The 20,486-nt window shown below is 48.1% G+C and overlaps 1 protein-coding gene across 1 annotated transcript in view; it reads left to right on the top strand.

Moving 5' to 3' along the window:
* Nucleotides 1-10,011, top strand: part of LOC119094338 (cilia- and flagella-associated protein 70-like) — a 30,790-nt gene extending 20,779 nt beyond the window's left edge. The window contains exons 3-9 of the mRNA XM_037217405.1: nucleotides 3,374-3,517; nucleotides 4,637-4,795; nucleotides 4,965-5,113; nucleotides 5,394-5,641; nucleotides 6,064-6,239; nucleotides 7,921-8,109; nucleotides 9,981-10,011. Of these exons, the coding sequence (XP_037073300.1) occupies nucleotides 3,374-3,517; nucleotides 4,637-4,795; nucleotides 4,965-5,113; nucleotides 5,394-5,641; nucleotides 6,064-6,239; nucleotides 7,921-8,109; nucleotides 9,981-10,011 (1,096 nt within the window). The remainder of the gene's footprint in view (nucleotides 1-3,373; nucleotides 3,518-4,636; nucleotides 4,796-4,964; nucleotides 5,114-5,393; nucleotides 5,642-6,063; nucleotides 6,240-7,920; nucleotides 8,110-9,980) is intronic.
* The last annotated feature ends 10,475 nt before the right edge of the window (nucleotides 10,012-20,486 follow it).

The following is a 20,486-nucleotide window of genomic DNA, read 5'->3' as shown; positions in this document are numbered from 1 at the left end:
CAACCCAGCAGAGGTTGTGCATACAAAAACGCTCAGTTACAAAGCATTCAAAAATTCTCAACACGAGTAAGACTTTTCCCAAACTTCTGTGACGCCCAACGCTTCGGGGAGTTCTGGTATCGGCGTCATGTCACAGACCGAGCCAGACGCCTCTCAGCCCGCAGGTCGCCGCAGCCCCTCTGCAGCGCACGTGGTCACAGCCACACCAAAAATGGCCGCCAGATTTCAATAAACGCGACGCACTGAAACAGCCATAACAGAGCATCATGGGAATAAATCGCAAGCCATAGGTCCGAGAAAAACACGATTTCTTCGTATTTGTTATGGCATTGGGCTTTTGTTATCTATGAGCAATGTTATTTCACGTTGCCTATGAGCAGGGAAAAGATGGAAAGTTCTCGCTGCCAGAGAGCCAGGTAGTTATCTGCTGGCAAGTTTCGAGCATAAAGGCTAGGCAGGTCATTAAATCGTAATAAAAACGCCCTGGTAGAGTAAGTTGACGTTTAAAATCGGGAAACGGGAGCTTCAGCGTGCGGACCACCGAGCACGTCATCCTCAGCCGTGGCGGCCACCTCCAGCAAAGCGGCACTGCCGCCACCCAGATGGTGAAAACGGTGACAAACATTAACAGGGCATGCGGGCTGGGCTTCACCTCAGAGCTCTTGCAGCTTGCATGCGGCGATAGAGTGAATGGAGGCCTGCTGGGGAATAGGCATTAGCACACCGTTGGAGACAGATGAATAGCTCGCTCCGCTCAAAACCCCAAACCGAAAACACATGACCTCCACTGGCGCCCCACTCCGGGTGGAAAACTGGCACGGATATAGTAACGACAGCGCGGTGTCGTTAAAGAAGCTGGTGTAGGAATGCTGGCTCGGACCGCTCAGATAATACGGTCCCAAATTAGTGTAACAGCAGGTGGTGCTGCAAGGCTTCCCAAAAAAGCGGAGGCGTGAGCCGACAGCGAAGCGTCGAAAGCGTTTTTCATGCCCCGGGCGACCAAAAGCCTGCATATCCCATACATAATCGTACGTTTCATACATAGCACGCCCTTCGCACCAAACAGCGGCCAAGGCAGGTCATGGTAACTCATGCTTGCGCGACGCAAGTAGTCACGCATGCGCAGCAGCGGACCAACGAACTGCATGAGCGCAGTAGCCTTGCCGCCTGCGAACACGAAGCGCGCGATACCAATGATTGTTTTCAGACCGCACCGGGCTTGCTCAATACGCCATAGAAGGTGCCTGACACAAATAGGAAAACGAGCTTTCGCTGAGCTCGGCACTCCCTCCCCTCACGAGAATCCTGGCTGTGCCCCTGCTGCAGCCCGTCGCCAGATCATCTCTGCCATGGCACGCATGTGGTCAGACCGTCATGGCACGGACCCCTCAATGGTGGACACACAAACGTGCCGACGGCTGATTGGCGGGATTTTGGTGAGATTCACCGGACACTGCCTTCATGGAGACGATCCGGCTCGTGACGAAGGTCGCTAGTGGGGGCTCGGCCAGCGGTGGCTAGGTGGCCGCGGCCACCACGATGCAAACACGAAACACTGCGATTTATTTTATCTCCATCATTTGTACCCAAACAAAGTCACCAACACACACAATCATTCTGAACATGAAATCCCTTCCACCGCAAGCAAAATTAAGCCCTCTTCTATTCGGCACAAGCTTGACCCATGGCAATAGAATGCAAACTGCTCAATATTTTGCATCATTCGTCTCCGTTTCCCGTCACTTCATCCACGCCCATAATTACTTAACATAAATCACTCGGCGGCGGTTCGGCGGCGACGCTGGGCGGCTGGCCCAGGGCGGCCGGGCGCCCGCTCAGCAGGCCGCCGACCGGGTCAGCGTATCCTGGCCTCCCCGACGACAGCCGGCAGTTTTGATTGCACCGTTCCAGTTGCTCCTGAAAAGAGCTATGATGTAGGTCTCTACTCTTGCGCCGGCCCGCTACGTACTGTCCAAATTGTGTTCCAGAATGCGATGGAATACTTGATTTGAATCTAATCAAATAGTGGGCTGAGCGTGGGCTAGGTGCGCCAAACTTCACATTGCTATCTCTCACTGAAGAAGTCAGAATGAAGCGTATTATTTAACATATTGAGCTCATCGCGTTAACATGACTCCTGGCAATACATAGGACACGTGTCACCTGATGCTTATTTTCGGTTTTCATGTTGATAGCTGGAAAGTATCCTTTGAAACCAAAGTACTGCATGCGTCAAGTATCTGAGCATGCGTTTGTGCAACGGTGCACGGCGTCGACCGGCACCTGTGGGTTTTGAGCCCATTTCCGATAAGCTTAAGGGTTCATGATATTTTACGGAACAGCTGGTGCCTTGTCGGGAAACCTCGACTAGCTTGTTTTGTTGGCATATTTGCATCTGATTGGAAAAGTTCAGCTGCCCACCTTATATGACCACCGACTCATGACTTCGCTCTCAAAGCTGTTCACGGCTGAAGTGGGAAAATCAGCGCTCCACGAAATATTCCTAGTCCCATGCGCACTGCGTGCCTGTCCTTATGACCTCCTCCTGACGATGCTAAATGACCATGTTGTAAACTTCGTCAATGCTGGTAACTTTTCTTAGGTTCTTTCGGCTTCAAGGCTGCATCAGGTCGAACTTCGTTGCACCAGATTAGGCTTCAGACATCATGTGTAATGATTCAGTGCTGAGATGCATTAAGTCGTCACGTAAAGTCTTCGAGGCGGCCGAAAAGCATTGCAAAAAGACTTTCCAGAGCTCACTGATGTCATTGCCAGCTCACCGTACTCACACGATATTCTAACTATAGTGTCATCAGAGTTAAATCATAAGAGAGGCCATAGAATTGCTCCGGTTGACTGCACTATCCCTTTAAAATAAGTGGTGACATGCTTTGAGTTGCATCGAAGTTGCGCTGCAGGCGTACAAAAGTTAAGTAGAGGCGAAGGGCGTGGTCTTATTTAGATGGCAAAGCAATCTAAATATTCTAAAAAAGGGACTGTTAGATGGCACAGGCAAAACTGCAGATGACTTGCTGTCTCGTATTTTGCATTACTCTTTAGTACGTCGGGCGTAGAACCAGCAAGGTGAGTCGTAATGAACCCTACCTCCCGTGCCGTCGAATGCGGCAATTTCCGTTTGATGGGAATGGAAAAGAGAAGTGCTTAAAAAGTAGAGAACGGGTAAAAGACACGTCCCGTGCCGTTTAGTCCCGTTTGGTGCTAATGATATGCATCATTAATGAAATGCAATAAGTTCGGAAAAAATCGTCAGCGTGAAACAGGGTGCTCTGACAACCAAAAAAAAAACCCTCTGGCGGACTGCAAGCATCACCTCACGCCCGAAAAGCCGTCTTCCCGTGTCAGCATCTCTCAGTGTTCGCGCGGCTCGCTGGCAGACGGATGAGCTGTTGAGCTACGAAAAGTCGCTCTGCCAGGAGTTCAGCGCCGAGTGGGAGCGACACTACTGGTACGGCAGGACCGGCGGCCAGTCGGACGACGACTTCATTCCGGCACGCAGGTCAGAGCGCACGCTGTCCAGAGCCGCGCCGCGGGACGGACTACTGCGCGACCAGCTTCGCCAAAAAGCAGGAGTCGGTCAAGTAGTGTTACGAGAAGATCACGCGAAGATGTCATTAGCAGGCTTGGGGAGGGGCAGAAAGGCGGCTTTACCAACACCTTCCTGGCAAAATTTAACACCAGCGACAAAAAGTGTCTGGGTGCTGGTAACCGAGCCGTGTGAAACCACGCGCGGCCAATAGGGGTCTCAGGAACAAATTCGTTTGTGTGGATTCGTTGCAGGTTGTAAAACATCATCAGTACGTTAAAATCAGTCAAATACACCAGGCGCCCAGCACACAGGTCACTACACCCGCACTCAACGATATTCTGATAAGAATTAGTCACTTGTCACCTGTCTAGCGCCCTTCAACCCTTCCCCTGCCCCTCTAATCAATGCCTCTTGCCGTCATGATCACGGAGCGACATTGTCGTAGCTTCGTGATTTGTTACGAGAGCTGCGAGGATGTAAACATCTCAGACGCGTTTAGTCGCGACGGGTTGGATCGCTCATACAAGGACTGTGTCGCTACACTTCGTAATTGGCTCACCGCAATCCTCAGGACCTGTCATGCTGTATGGTTGTGCATGAAATAATGCCCATTTGCGACCCCATTCCTCCACCTTCACTCTTCAGATATTGCTCCATCGTGATCGAAGATGAGACGAAGGTTTGTCATTCGAAAAGCTAATACCGAGTGAAACATCATATACAGCTGCTGCCGGCATAAGTGATGGCCGTCAAATGCATCATCGAGATGAAACTTCCATCAATGCCAAACGCTATTAAGGGAGCAAAGAGGAGAGTGCTGAGTTGCTTCCACTCAATCATTTGGACCATTCTAACGGAACATTTATTAAAACTTTTGCTGGATATAATCATAGTTCTTTGCTGTTTTTAATGAATGTGAGATGCACAAAACCCCACAAATGATTGCCAAACTATGATGTAAGGGCATAAACTGCACTCTGTGATGGCATGGCCGAACATAGTAAGCGTGCCAGAGAAGATATAGTACACGAAGATTACATGTCCACAATTGTAGCACTATGGTGAAATTAATCTGAGTGATTATTTTAGACCAACAGAGGGCGAGCCAGAAAGCTCTGGAGATTTTCGTGGTGATGACGTCAATTTCGAGCTAATGGCCAACGACCGACCCCGGGTCACCATAAATACGGAGAAGAGATTTATCTTGACGAGGAAAATGTTGGCCACTTTTGAGGAATACGCTTCCAGGTGGGTGATTAGTAAGCACATCACTTAAAATAGCGTATCACCGAAACATACGTATGTACGTCTTTCACACACTTCAAAGTTTGCCGCCGTTTCGTAACTGAACGAAAATATTGCCATTCAGAGAGACACTTCCAATACTGTCGGTTACTCACGTTCTTTCTACACCCAGATATAAGATGGTACCTGTGGAGCTGCTTGTCAAGAAGTCACGTCAGGCTCAGGCTGGCGCCAAGGCGCGGAGGAAGACCATGGATGATTTCATCAGTGTGCAGTTTGGCATGGCCATGGTCAATCTGAGCTACTTGCTGTATCCAGGAGGTATATGTAGCAGTGACACAGGACTTCTCCAAAACATAATGTCATATTCCTGGAACATACCCCACACCAGTTAGTCCAGTCTCTCCCAAAATTTGTGCGATTAATGCTATTTACAGCTATCGGCAATGCTTGTGCCAACGACATCATTTCGCGCAGTACACGGGAATCGCAAACTTAAATTATGTTGGGCGCACCGCCCTCCGGCGTTCTTTAAACCACAGTTTGTGGATGCCAACATGGAGCGGCGCCACCAGCGATGCGTCCGGCCGTTCTCCGCCAGTGGGCCGGCTGCGCGGTGCCTACCGGATCCAGTCCCTGGACCCAGCCCGTTACGAGGAGCAGACGGGCGGGCGGCGGAGCCTGTTCCTCCAGCTGACCGCTGGCAGTGCCATGGAGGACACGGGCTCCATCGTCAACGGCAAGAAGAGCGAGGTCGACAGGGCTGAGAAGAGGGAGATCAAAGAGGAGAAGCCAAAGAAGAGCAGGGAGGACGGCAAGGACGGTGACAAGGCGAAAGACAAGGAAAAGGTGCTCTCTACCATATACCTACGTTTGCATTGTACGCATTTCCGTGATCGTTTTGGTGGCGAATCGATAACGGCAGGGACTTTACGTTGCTATCGGCAGTGCCTCGAACTTTTGGCCACGGCTGAGCTTAAAACCTGCTTACTGTGTTCGCTTGCCGCTGGTCCCATCACAACAACTGATGTCATAATCTGTTACATCAGTGGTATTGCATTCGCACGCTTCGATAAATAACCAAACGACCAACATAGCTGACGATAGCAACTCTTCTGTCGCTCGCCACTTTAAGTCCGGACTTCCCCGAACGCAAAATTATCAACAAGCCCAGTCCACCGAAAATAAGCACTCCCCTACCCTCTGCTCCGTCTCGCCCGCGGAGTGACTTAAGTTGCGGATGCCTATGCTGAAGCGCCTGCTGTTCACAGCACTCCGCCGGCCTGCCGATGTCACTGGCCTCCAACCTCAATATCCACCTGATGCCTGAGCTGCCAGCCAGGGCGGAAAACGACGTCTTCAGCTGTGGCAAGATGTACCTGGTGCTGGACATACGGATGCGCACCCCGCTGGTGAAGCGGCACACACTAGAGGATCTAGCACTCAGGTGAGGGTGGGGACCGGACTCGGGGACGTGTAGATTGGTGGCGATATCCTTGGGTACAGTGAACTTGAATGATGAGCTGTTCTGATGGATCGCTGCGTGGCGTGAGCACCAGGCCGGGGTTAGATGGTTAGGAAATACATAATAGCATACCAGTAAAACTACTGTCAGTAAAACGATTTTCAGGACAGAGGTCGTTGTTGCATTTTCCGCTCCAAAATCAGGGGTCCCGTGCGGAATATTCAACAATGACCTGGGTCTATGCCGGCGTAATAGTGGCACACCTTTTACCAGATGTCGTTTATGTCGAGCAAGTAAGCTGGATGTTATTTCGGCGTGGCTGGGAGACCTGATAATACGCCTCACGTTCACGTTTTGTTTGTTAGACTTGGCCGTTTTTCTGCTAGGTCATTGATATAAGTAAACTTAACACTTCACATGCATTGGGTGCCTCCTTTTTGGATGATGCGCGGGGAAGAAGACGGATTAAATGTAAATACCGGAGGACCAAAACATTTTGCCAACCGTGCAAACATTGGGTATCATCGAGTCGAGCGCACTTAAACCCACGCTCAGGCTAATTATAACAAACGCACGACAACAAATGGTAAAGGACATTAGAGAATTCGTAGAATCTGACTAGGCTCATTAACCCCAACTGATGGTATGAGTATGATGACAGAATATATGGGATGTTCCACGAGTTTCATTTGTTGAGTTGGATGCCAATGACTTTGCATAATTCGTTGATCCTAAGACTGAATTCACTACCTGCCCCATCCGGAATCCGTGAGAGCTCAAATGTGCTGTCAGTTTTAGCCCGCCTTATGTCGCCTGCTTTTTTGTTGTCCCTGCGTTTCCTTACGCTTCCGTTGTCCCTGGGACCGCCAGAACTTTACCGGTGCCGCCGGCGCTGGGACCGAGGCTGCGCTAATATGCCTCAGCACTAATTTAATCCTGGCCGGGCTAAGGGAGGCTGGTGCGACGCTCTCCGCAAGGTTTTCATGCTAATAGGTCCCTGGCATGCTATGAAATCACACCTAAATTATCAGGAGCCCCTGGGCCTGGGCGCGTGTTATCATCTTCCAAACATGTCCCAAGCGTTTCTGGTGCCTCAACAGAGACGCCTCTAGGAACACTGCACGGCCAATCTATTGGCATCGCAGTCGGCAGTAAGCAACTGACAGCAACCGGTGGCGGACGGTGGGGATGACATTAAAAATAATCATCGTAACCGTCAGTATCGCCTTAAAGTACGCCAAACTTCATGCCAACACACCCAGAATTAAACAGCAAATACGCATGTGCAGGTTATTCCGTTACACGGTCTCATAAATGTTGAATGTATACGTCACATAGAGCGATGTTAGGGAAAATTAAAAGGTAAAACTTATGACCAATCGTAACATCTCCTTCATGACAACTAAACTTTTGTCCGTAAGGCCTTATCATTCTTAGTGTGGAAATAGCAGGAGAGTCGTCAGACAGGAAGAGAGCATTACACCGATTTGCGTCGCGAAACGACGAATCCAGGCCAGTGTTTTAAATGAGCGCCCAGCAACCGCCTTGAGAGCGACGGCACTGGCGCCCGGGTGGCCGCCGCTGTCGCACCCGGCCTGTCCAGCTCCAGCCTCGGGGGCGGACCGTGCGCCGGCGGTGACGGCGTTCTCGACTGTCGCGACAGCGTGCAGTCCCTGATTCCACACCGGGACGACGTGACCCGAGAGGCCCGCAGCGCCGCCGAGGCCCAGAACCGCTACCACAAGAAGGTCAAAGAGCTCAGCCAGACCCTGTTGGAGGAGCTGAGGCGCAACATGCACAAGTACACGGCGCCCGAGAGCGGAGGTGAGGAGAGCCGCTCGCTTCAGCATTGGTAAGCTGTGAGAACGCTTAGCCATTCCACTGGTGGGTGAGGTTTGTATTGAGCGGTGACACGGGCGGGGTGTGAGCGATGGCCGTTTGTGGTGGGAATTCGAGGCGTTGTCGTCCTTGCCTTTGGCAGAATCTTATCGATCGATGCTGTTCCTCTGTGAAAAAACGATCGGATCTATTTAATGACCCGATCACGAGCCATCGGGTCTTCTTTCATCGCTGTTATGTCCGAACGCTACTCCCTGGGCTTAAGCAACGCTGTTATCTTGCCAGTATGACGTATGCCATTCATTTTTTTGCGTTTTGTTTGTACTGAGGCGTGTTCGATGATCATGGATATGCGATGTCCTGATGAAAAAAGGTACACTAGTCGTGCTAACCGTATTCCGCAGTACGGTACTGCTCTAAGGCGGATGAAAACCTTGATAAGTTTTGTTCGTTCTTGAAACCTTTCATTTGTTAAGATTGCTCGTCGCCCAAACAACAAATTTAACACGATCCCGGGTGGGCATCGCGGTAACCCTAGGGACTCAAGGCGGGGGCCTGATGCCCCCGCCCCCTGAGATTTCGGTCACTACTTGGCCGATTATGAAAACTAAACGTTGCTTGATTTCCTTTGACGTAATCTTCGCTCAGAAAGGTAAAAACTCAAGAGTTTTCTATGAAATGGCAAAACAGGGAGCAACAAAAATTTGAGGCGCTTTTGATACGGCATATCCGTTACGTTTGCCAACCGATTTCGACTCAGCCAGACAGGTCCATGCATAATTATTAATATGTTGATGTGCTAGGGGATACGGATGTGTTTTTTTAACATGTACACATCATGGGTGTACGTTAACACAAAAGCGCAAAGCAGGTATACTTAACGAGGTGTCATAAAACTTTTCAAAGCAGGTTTTAATTGTGTGTGTGTCTGTGTGTGGAGCACGCGGTAAGCTTCGCGATTAGTAGAGCAGGCATGGACACAGGCGGAGCCAGGGTGCCTATTGGGGTGATGAAAAGGCGGCGCTTGAGTAATGCTTGTTTTTGCAGCCCGCAATCCTGCTATGTACTGGAAATGAAGCATAGTGCACTATGACATGAAGGGACAGGGGCCGAAGACGTATTCAGTTTTCCAAAAGGAATGCTTTTTCCGTTTGCCGCCCACTCACTCATTGCCTTGCCCAGCCACAGGCGCACCGAGTTAACCTTCGGCGCTTAAATTGGAATACCAGGTAAAACGACTCACCGATCGCATGAATGGCACACATCATCTGCAGAATCATCCGACACCGGCATGGATGACAACGTCAAAGCCATGGCTGCGTTTTCCATTATCGCTGGCGCCATCCGAAACCGGACAGAATACAATCGCCCCGGGGCTCAAATAGAGCAAGCAGAGGCACATTATGGCCAAGTCTATAACTCCAATCCCGGTCTGCCAGCCATCCGGTAGCACACCAGATGCTGGTACGGCTTCAGGTCATTGCTCGGGGTGTCGGTGCTTCGCAGTCACGCTTCATCGGTGCTTCGCATCGGTGCTTCGCAGTCACGCGGATACGCCGTCCGCTGACGCTCCTAGGGAATATCTGAGGTTGTGCCAGGATCTGATGCGCCATAGGACGGCTGACGAGGCCGTCGTCGGAGCAGCATGGGCCGTCAAGTGCCGCCTCTTGGCGCATACGAGACCCGAGACGGTCGTGTTCGGTTCGGTTTCGGATGAAGTCGGCGACGATGAAAAGGCGACCGTGGCTTCGATACAGCTACCTATATGCTACTGTTCGGTGCCAGTGGCGTAATCTGTTGAGGATGCTGCGCCGATGCACAGTTCGTAAACTGGGACACGGCATTGCGGTGCCTGGTAGGTGAGTCCCTTCGCTGATATTCCAGCGTCTTCACGCTCATGCTAGCTGGTGGCTAAGCAGGCAATCGATGATTGGGAACCCAACGACGACTATCATATCGTGCGTTTAGGCGGCGTGCTTTAGATTTCTGAGAGAGGGAGGGGTGTGTCAACAATATAAATTTTCGCAGGTAGTATGGTCTGTGACAACAGTCAGCCGCAGTAGCTTTTGCAGAAGTTCGAAACCCACCGGCAAAATATTAGCACTTTTGATAAGTGAGCACCGGACACACATCGGTATGTAGCAACGTAAAACGTAACATGTATTTACAACAATGGTGAAATGCGGTAATGGTGTAGCGTGCGGGTCTACTTGTATATATGTTTCCTTCATAGGACTTGACAGTTCTTTTCCGTTGGTCCACGTCAAACAGAGAATGGAAATACCAAACTGATGTCGGATAGAATTCAAGAGAGATAAAATGAGCTCGTATCTCATTCATATACATACCAGCAATGCACTGCTGTCTTTCGGACTCGTTTGGCCTCATTTCGGTGCAGTTTAATTTGTTTTTTGATACTAAAATAGTTGTTAATTTTAATTACAACCATTTTTAGCTATCTCCCCACTCTCTCTAATTTCTTTCTGCCAAATGACACACTAGATCGATGTTATAGTCAACAATGTGGAATGGACATTTGAAAAATGGTGAAATAACTTTACGGGCCTTGTTTCTAGTGGGCGAGCCAATGTAAAAGGGGATGTTTTTCATTAGAAGATATTAAAGCAAGCACCAGGCATGATGATTTGCTCACTATATGCTTTAGAGTACAAAAGACTGCTCTAGACAACAAAGCCCCACTATATGGCAAACATGCTCTTCAATACGTCATTGTTTCATTGCGCCATGAAGCATTTCTATAACGTCATGTCTGCTATCAGACTAGCTGTGCCAAAATTGCCATTATAGCCGAGGCTGACTTAGTTGTAGTACTTTGATCTCCCGATATGTGGCCGTGGCGGTGCTGGAGGTGTTTGTTGACCCCAATACTTTAATGTGCTCGTGATTGGACCCTTTCTCGTAGTGTTCTTGCATATTTGCTCTTGAGTTTTAGATGCTCGCTTGCATTCATATACTAGGTTATGATGTCTTTTTCACATCGTTCGATTACAGGTCTTACCTCCGTCATGTCTAGTACTACTACCCAAACCCCCTGAGTTGAGTGACGCAAAACATGGCTTGTGTTCTACATCTGACCATATTATCATCTTTCTTGCCTAATCCTGCGTGTTCACGACGCCCTGCTTGTCCGGCGCAGGGTGCATGTTCCAGCCACCAGTGGGTCGAGAGCCTCTGGAGGGGGTCGCCGCCCGGACGCCCGGTGCATACCTGTCGATGCGGTCCCGGTGCGGGCCAAGTCTCGGTGGTCGGGCCCCAGATGCGCGTAGTCCTGTCCCACCGTTATCCATAATCCTTCATCTCATCTCTCTGAAATGATCAGCTGGGATCGAAGGGGCTGTAACCCAGCTAACCAAAATAACCAACCGTGTTCAAAACTTGCAATGAGTGTGTAACACTGAAGCCAGTGAAGTCCGTTGTATCTGGAAACTGTGCTCACGTACGCCAGGCACGAATGACTCGACAATTATACTTGTCTTGGCGTTGAACGCCGCATGATCAATGAGGGCGTCACGCATGCCTGGGTGTCATTGAATTAGTCTGCATAAAACTGCCTGCACAACTTCGCGGGCGCGTAGCTTTGAAACTCTAGGGTTTTAGGTCTTGAGAAGGGTATGGCTGTAAACTACATCGAAGTATCTTGAAGATGGCTATTTCAGTTCAAAACCCCACACAAATGTGGAGGCTCTTTTTAACGCTCATTTAATAACGCCTCGCGGCCACACGGAACGAAAAGGGCTTAAAACAACCGAAGTTTATGCTCTGCATATTCCCTAAACTTGCAATAACTTTGACAATAATGTTCCTGCCAAATTTATGAATCGGAGCACCAGACTGACCCTAATCAACCATACTTCTCCGAAAAAATGTAGCACCCTAATAATTAAAGAAAACAGTGGCTGGGGATAGCCTTCAATATTCCAGCATGAACGTATTACTCGAACGTTACGGGGTTTTAAAACCTCAAGCGAATGTACGAATCTTTACATAACTTTGACGGAGTGTTCCCCATTTGAATCAGATTTTGGACTGAAATGACCACCCATGAAGATCTGTTGTTGCAGTTTACAGCACTACCCTTCTTCTTAAGCCCCTAGTTTCTGAGCTGCACGCCCACGAAGATGTGCAGGCTGCTTCGTGCAAACTATTTTAAGGTCACCCAGGCATGCATGACGCCACAGTAAAGCTATTCAAAAACTGCCACCCCATTGACCATGCGGCGTTCAAGACCTAAACCAATATCATCAGCAAGTCGTTAATGTGTGACGTTCGTGAGCACAATTTCAAAGCATAACGAACTGCAATTGGCTTTATCAGCGTCATGCAGGCAGCGCAGGGTTCAAACACGATTTGATTATTTGGATTAAACCCCTTTCGACCAGCGATTATCATTTCAGGTATTTCAGAATGGATAACGGTGGAGTTCAGTATCTTGACCATGAAATGCATCTTAGCAAATTTAAGCGTTTCACGCGCTTGTTGCGGGCATGCTCGGCGTGACTGGACATGGACAATCTTTGGTCAAGAATGACGCCTAGGACTTTGAACAGTGAAACAAAATTTATATCGTGACCGTCGAGTTGGCAACAATAGGACGGTGTATCTCGTCGCCTTTTACTGAAAATTGTAACGACCAGATTCTTAGCGAAAAAGTAGAGACCAAAAATTATTGACCATTGTTGTAACCTATGAAGTGCGCCTTGATGGGGTGGTGATGAATAATTAGATTCTGCATCTGAGCACCAAATTGCGCTGTCATCGGCGAAAAGTGACGAGGGCATGTCCGAAAGGAGATCAAATGAACCACCTATCAGTAGGCCGAGGAGCATTGGATATTTACAGCAACCATGTGGAAGGACGTTCTCTTGAATGTGATCATCAGAGAACGCCGATCGGAATCTCACACGGAGCGACCGCGTTCGTCTTACACGGAACGGGACAGTCGGCATTTACGTCGTATGCTTCCAGGGGTGTATCAATGTCAGATGCCGAGTTCGAATCCGTGCCAGTGGCGTCTTTCTCGCGCTTACCACGCTTCCAGGTTATGGGAGAGCAGGAAGAGGCGAACAAAAACTGAGCAAACTGGTATGTTTTACGTGTGCAAAGCGAAAAGCGACAAAAACGACGGTATGTAGCTCCTTGACCAGCAGTCACAACAGGAGCAAACCCTCAGCGTTGGATGGTGGTATAGCCGATTCGGTTTAGGACACTGAGTGGGCAAACCATGTGCTTTAATTTTACACAAATCACGATTGTTGCCACATATTACAAGAAGTTGAACATATGTGCTAGATATTTCGGCAATAGGACTGCTGATTGAATGACTTAAGATACCGCCATTACCGAGCACGCGGTACCGAGTGCACAGTTTGCATGGGCATTTTGGCAGCATCTGTAACGTCATTCAGACGTCCCATGACGCAGTCAAACAATAGCGTGCTGAGTAACGTATTTTCCAGGGGCGCAGAGACTATGTTCAAGTTCGGGGGAAACCTTAGAATGTTCAATTGGGCTCACTAAGATGAGAAGGTGGATCCCCTTCTAACCAGAGCAAACTCCCTTCTAGCCAGAGTGAGCCCCTTCAGTAAATAATGGGATCTTTACAAGTTAGAATCGGCCCACTGCACGTTAGAATGGGACCTCTGCGGGTCAGAACAGGCCCTCTTTAAGCAAAAATGGAGTCTTTACAAGCAAGAATGGACCTCCTGCAGCCCTGGAGAAGCCTTCTGCAGGCCGGAATGGGCCCTCAATGTTCGAAAATATGTCTCTACATGTCAGAACGGACCCTCATGAAAAGTTGATCGAAAAGTTGATCGCCTGTACAGGCCATAATGAGCCATCTACAGAACAGAATAGGTCCTCTTAAGGCTAGAAAAGGCCCTTTAAAGGCCAGAATGGGCCGTGTACGGACTCACAAATGCCGTCTTTTGTTCAGAATGGATCTTCATTATATCCAATGAGCCCTTGACAGATTAGAATAGACTTACAGAATCACACAGCCCTCAACATCTTAGAATCGGCCCGTAACACATCAGAATGGGCCCTCAACAGGCCCTCGAAAACGCGGAGGGGGGAGAGCTGTTTTCACTCACTCCCACCCCCAGTTCCTGCGTCTGTTATGTTATGTAAATAAATACATTTTTGTTCCTAGAGAAGTGTTTTCGAATTTAAGCATACCAATAGTTAGACCTGAGCTCATCTGATCACGTCTGATGCTCGCATCATTACCTTCAAACATGAAACATTTCCCCTAACAGACGTCGGCGGCCCAGGGGAGGCCGCCGACGCCAGGGGAAAACTAATACGGGATTCTGGGTCTAGTGTCTACTCACATTGCCTTTAACTCACGGTAGAGTAGACCAAATGTTCTATGAGAAACGGGCTTTTGGCCCTTACTGGGATGACCTGTGACCGGTTGCAGTGGCCGCGCTGAAGGTCAGAGGATTTCAGAGGCTGTTCACGCAGAAATTCACGCCGGGACGATGGAATCGGGGCTCACGCAATGCGCACGGCTGAGCGTAGGCGCTAATTCTATAAATCCGCCTCCCATCAGCATGTTCAGACTAAATAAAGAAGAAACTGCGTAGGTAAACAACCGTATCATTTGCGTCTATTTTCATCCGAATATGAAAAGACCACTTTTAAGCATTCCAGTTAAAGCAATGTATTGGTATGTAAATAGGGCTTCGCGTGAAACGTATCTATGTAATTTGCGATGTTTGTTCTGTTATAAGCGAATCCCTATTTACATATAAATGCATTGCTGTAATTGGGATGCTCAATAGTGCGTTTGATTGCAACCGAGCGACTCAGTTAGATTATTCGTTGTAACTTCAGCAATCTGTCACTGCATAGCCAGTCACACTTTCGACAGGGATATCCACAAACCCAGAAATAATACCAGCAATCAACAACATGGATACGCTTTCGGAATGGGCGGTGCGACACGGTGGGAAGGGTGCCTGCGGGACAGGCGTCAGACGGCGTGGGTGTATGCATCATTTTACCAATCGGGAAAGTTTGCGGGCTTCTGGAAATGCATCATAGATCTAGTGTGAGTGATCAGCGGCAATGACGTGGTCATTGACGCCGGCCATGACCAACTGTCGCAACGCTTGAAAGAATTGGATGGGGGCGGATGAATGCTATGAATGAATGCTATGAATGAATCGGGTGTAGTCGAGCGTCATCATGCTGCGTAAGGCTGCCGTCGTGAGTGAGGGGAAGCAAGGTAAGCGTCGCAGGTGAGTGAGAGCGACGACATGACAAAGCGTTTAATCCGTGATAAGATGAGACCCCCACAAAGCAATGAAGAAGGCGAGTTTTAAAGACAAGTTGGATGGTTTGAAGTCGCAGTGCATGAGGTGGCTCCCGTTCCGGCTAAAAGGTCAAAGAGTGACGTTATCATGAGCGAGAGAAGACCCGAGTAAGATGAGGATGCTGTGTGAAACAGTGTTAGGATACGTTAAGAGGCCCATGCCATAACTGAGAAAAGGCCTTGTCCTGTACTCTGTGAATGTTGGGTAGCTGAGGCTATGGCAGTTGGTGTGCCCTAAAACCCCAATCATCATCGAGTACTTCAGGTTTGTGGTGCGGCAGGAGGTCCTTGTCATCGTAAGTATTGTAAATATGGCAATAAAACCGTAAAGTAGCAGGCCGTCTCAGTACTAGTCAGTGCTTTTCATGAATAGCAGCAGGCCGCTGTCGCGACTGAAATCAGGCTCTTGTCCTGATCAAGAGAAGGTCTCAATAATACGGAATGAATAATGCAGACGTTTTGGATGGTTTTCCGGAAATAAATGAACGCAGCAATTCTGCTGAATGGTAGAATCTGACACGTACTTGATTGCATTTCCCCATCCATTTCCCGGATGGTTCGGCTTCCTCTGCGGTAAAGGAAGGGAAATAGTTTTGCATATAGGAAACAACTAACTTCGCTATCACTGGTGTTCCCAGAAAGCCAATACGGATCTCTATACATAATCCAACATTGCATTGTAAAACAGTTACAGGCAACATGAAAATATCGTAATGAGTCGTAGAAGATGATGATTATGAACACTAGGGTGTCCCAGAAGAGCCTGTTTTTGGAGAAGTATTGACACTCGGCACTAGTCTCGTCCCCAAGCTCGAGGCGAGTTCAGTGATGTCATTTTAAACAAAATTCATACGCTTGAAACGCGCGCACAAAGCTAAAAATTTACCGTTTCATGTCATTTTTGCTCTGAGGGGACCAGCATGACGTTATAAAAATTGACATTACACTGGAAGAAATCTACCTTACCGGATTACACATCAGTTATTGAGGCGGAGTCAGGTATTCTACTAATTCCAGTGAAGTCGTTGGTAAAAAGTGGAAACAATTCCCTTTGAGTGCTTATTTTTTATCACAGTTAGACTCCCCATTGATTCCAATCAAAGTTGAGTATCTGCACTTTCCGAACAGTTTTTAAGTGCACAGGGAAGACGCGTGAGTCTGCAAGGATGTTTTTAAGGAATCATTAGACTTTTCCAAATGATTCCCAACAAACTTAGCCGTGTATTGCGGCGCCTTGTGAAGTCTCAGGTGGCATCAAGATATCACCATATTCGTATGTGCCACCAAATGCAGCGACTAGAGTGATATGGGCCGAATTTTGTCCACACTTCAATCTCGTCCGTTGCTGATGATATCAGTATTTGACTTTAGAGGCTAACAAAACTTCTTAGTCTGGGTACGTTATGTTTTTCATCCATAAACCAAATCCTGCATGTGCATGGCACATAACGCATTCTGATGGTGCTCTAGGATACCATTCAGTTCGACCCCTAAAGGACGCCTCAGGCACTAAGAGAGCTAGAGCTACCAAGTTGAAGGGATGGATTTGTCTGTATGTAAACGCACTTTTACCCAAATTTGAAGTTTTTAGATCATAACCTTCGGGTCGGATGGGGTCAGACATGGTCAAACTCGAGATTGGTATCCAAAGTGCCCCCAAACCTACTCATGCAACCGCCTTCAACCTAAATGCCTGTTCTAAGCAAAAGATCACTAGTGTTCATTGAAAGTCAATGACCTTGTTTGGCCTTGATAACGTCATGGTGACCAAAAATCATGCGAGATTGCTTAGATTTTGGCCTTTCATTGAGCGACAAGGATAGGATAAGATAGCGACGCTAGGCGATGTGTTCCTAAAAGCATAATGTTGACCTCGGTCACTTAAGGTTAGCGACCTACTCTGAACTTTCAGAACTTCAAGGAAGATGTTAGTGTTGCAGTCCCTGTTATCACGAAGTTGGAAATAAGCATCAGAAACTACCCAATAAAGCAAGCTGTTCGGTAAAAAAGGCATTAATTGTGGCCTCGTTCTGACCTTTATACCTTACCCGAAGTCAATGAAATTTGTCGTAATCCTAAATTCAATTGTCTAATTCTCTGAGAAACTATGTCAAAGATGCTTGGCTTCGTCTGATGCTCCGTTGTGACATCAAATTGGGAGATTACATGAAACTTGCTTTTGCTGATAGCCACGGCCTGATTTTGATCTATCAAAGGTTAATAACCTAACAAGGTAAGTTTTATTTTCTACACCGAAACATCTGCCATTCAGTTGTCTACGGCAAGTTAAGGTTTGGTGCAAGACTACGTCGCGCCGTTCGCAAATTTAGTTTTTAGCCACTCGAGCGCGAATGATATACCCCTTGTTTGAGAACATCGTTACAGAATCATGCTATGTGGCGGTAAGTGGAGCAAATCGCGACATAAAACCATTAAAAACCATGATGGATGTGGTGGCAACATGCCCATCGTTATAATGAGGCTGTTTCATCATACCTGACACTTTCTTCAATATCTTCAAACGTGAAACATTCCTTGTAACGCCCTCGCAATTTGGCCCTGACTGGCATGAACTGCGGCCGGCAGCGGCGGGCGGGGAAAAGGGCAGCCTCAGGGGGAAGGCGAGCAGTGCCCGGCACTGCGGCATGTCAGGCTTGCGCCGTTAAATTCTACCGTTGACCCAAAATTTTACGATTTGGTATAAGTGTCGGTGTGCACGCAACAAGCACCACTTAGCGTGGGCCAGAAATTCATCCAATGAAAATGTTGAGACTACATATTTGAACAAAATTAAATGCCGCAACCAATACCGCAATTTTCAATTCGTGCATCTACGGAATTTAGGTTAAATAGTGATATATGTCTGCCTGCCATTCACCTGACCTGCAAACAGAATCGACCGCACAGCAGCCTCTCCGATCACTTCGATTCCGTCCGAGCTTTAACTCGCCACCCTGGACCGACTGAGCCGGCCATCAATCACTGAACCCATCTGACCTGTCGGTGGCCGGGGGATGTGCCGGGATTAGAACTGCTCCGCCACCAGCTTTGTGCTGTGTTACAGTCTGTGGTTCAGAATTGGCCTCCGAGATGTGAGGTGCACTTCAACGCGAGGGGACTTTCCTGTTGCTCTATTTGTACACCGTTTTAGTCGAGCGGCCGTTTTATCATGAGCAGGCAGAAGGATTCCTGTGATATAATTACGATCTCTGTAAAAGCCCCATTAGCATTGGAATCCTGCACTGGCACGCCAGTCATGCATTTAAGTGCGCTTGAACCAAATATTCAGATGCGTCTCATGTCTTACACTCTTGAGCACGTCAGCATGGACGGTACAGCAGGGGAGGGGGTGGGGAGGCAGAGGCGGGAGTTCCCCTCCCCCTGTCAGTAGGCAGTGAGAACGAGAATGTGCTTCCCCAAAATAGGACGCTTCTTCTTCCCAAACTAACGACATCATGGCTGCCCGAAATGTACCAAAGTCTAGATCAAGGAGGCTGATATTGAGGAGGGTCCCTAAGGGATTTCTGGACGATCCCAAAACATAATATCATCACAATTTAAAAAGGATAAGGCTCCCTATAATCACGTAAATATAGACATCGGTAAGACCCCAAATATCGGTAGAGATCTCTTGCAAAATCAGGCTCTTGAACCACCCTTAGCACGCGCTCGGATGGGGGGTCAAATTGACCCCCCAAAGGTGTTTCCAGAATGGTTTTCGAACAGCGCAGCTACGACACGCCGAATTTTGCCCAGCTGTAGGCAGTTGAATAGCGGGTCGTTTGGCATACAAATTTAGATGTTCCTCGTAAGGTCACTGACCTATGGCAGGTCAAAGTCAGACCATGGTTTTAGCGAAGGCAATTTTTAGGGAATAGTTCAATTTGATGCAACAACGGAGTGTGTCTGACGAAGCCATACGTCTCTGCGATGCTTTCTTAGGCAACAAAATTATTAAATGATCAAATTACGCTGACCTAAGCTCAGGTATGAAGGTCAGATTAAGGTCAAACCAACCTGTTTTGTTTCTTTATGGCTTGCAGTATGAGATAGTTTCTGATGCTCATCTCGAATTTATTGATAGCAGGAACCGCATTACACATCTTCCATTGACTTGTCAAAGGCCAGAATAGGTCATTGTACTAAGATGATCCGGGTCGACATTTTATTTTTAGGAACATACTGCCTAGCGTAATCTTTGTCGCCTATTCAAATGCAAAACTCAGAGCAGTCTTGTATGATTTTGGTCACCATGACTTTCAAAAGTCAAAGAAGGTCACTGACTGACCTTAAATGAGCACGTGACCTTTTGTTTAGAAACAGTTATCTAGGTTCTGTCGGCACTTTGGACACCAACCTGGAATTTGACCATGTTTGACCTTGTTTAACCCTAAGGTTATGACCTAGGAACCTTAAAACTTGATCTAAGTGAGTTCACGTACAGATCAACACATCCGATAAATTTGGTGTCCCTAGCTTTCTTAGGTCCCGAGATCTTAGCGGGTGGGTTTATATTGACCCCCCCCCCCCCCGCCACCCGAGCGAAGCGCGTCTAGCTGGCCACCTGGGCGCTTGTGAACAACCTTTTTTCTTTTGAAATTCGGCACAACATGTAACTATATACTTGATCACCAACGTCACCAGGCTTTAAGAAGTTGTCACTAATCGTTCGTATATGGCGACCAACCATTGTGAGCGGGAAGCAAATTTGCCCCTCTTTACACATTATTAGACAGAATTGAGTTGATACGCTTTTGCATCAGTTGTTTTATTGGCAGAACTCAGGTCTGCTCTTATCTCGTTACTTTGACGCAGCATACCACGTCTTATCATGGATGATCACAAGCGAGGCTTTGCGCTAAGCGAGTCCTGTTTGAAGAGTAAGAAAATCGTTGGCCGTAGCGGCGCAACACGTCCACTACGCCTTCGAGGAGCAGCGTCTTCGTGACCACTGATCGCAGAATGTTCCAGTGCTTAACCCTAAAAATCCAGATTCCTTGAGTGTTTCGCTGTGAGCCTCTTCATATACCCTCGTTACAAGTTACATACTCAAG

The sequence above is a fragment of the Pollicipes pollicipes genome, unplaced genomic scaffold (assembly GCF_011947565.3).
Source record: "Pollicipes pollicipes isolate AB1234 unplaced genomic scaffold, Ppol_2.1 Scaffold_4002;HRSCAF=4701_pilon_pilon_pilon, whole genome shotgun sequence".
In the NCBI taxonomy this organism is placed as follows: Eukaryota; Metazoa; Arthropoda; class Thecostraca; order Pollicipedomorpha; family Pollicipedidae; genus Pollicipes; species Pollicipes pollicipes.
Note: the sequence above shows the minus strand (reverse complement) of the source record. Positions and strands in the feature narration are given on the sequence as shown.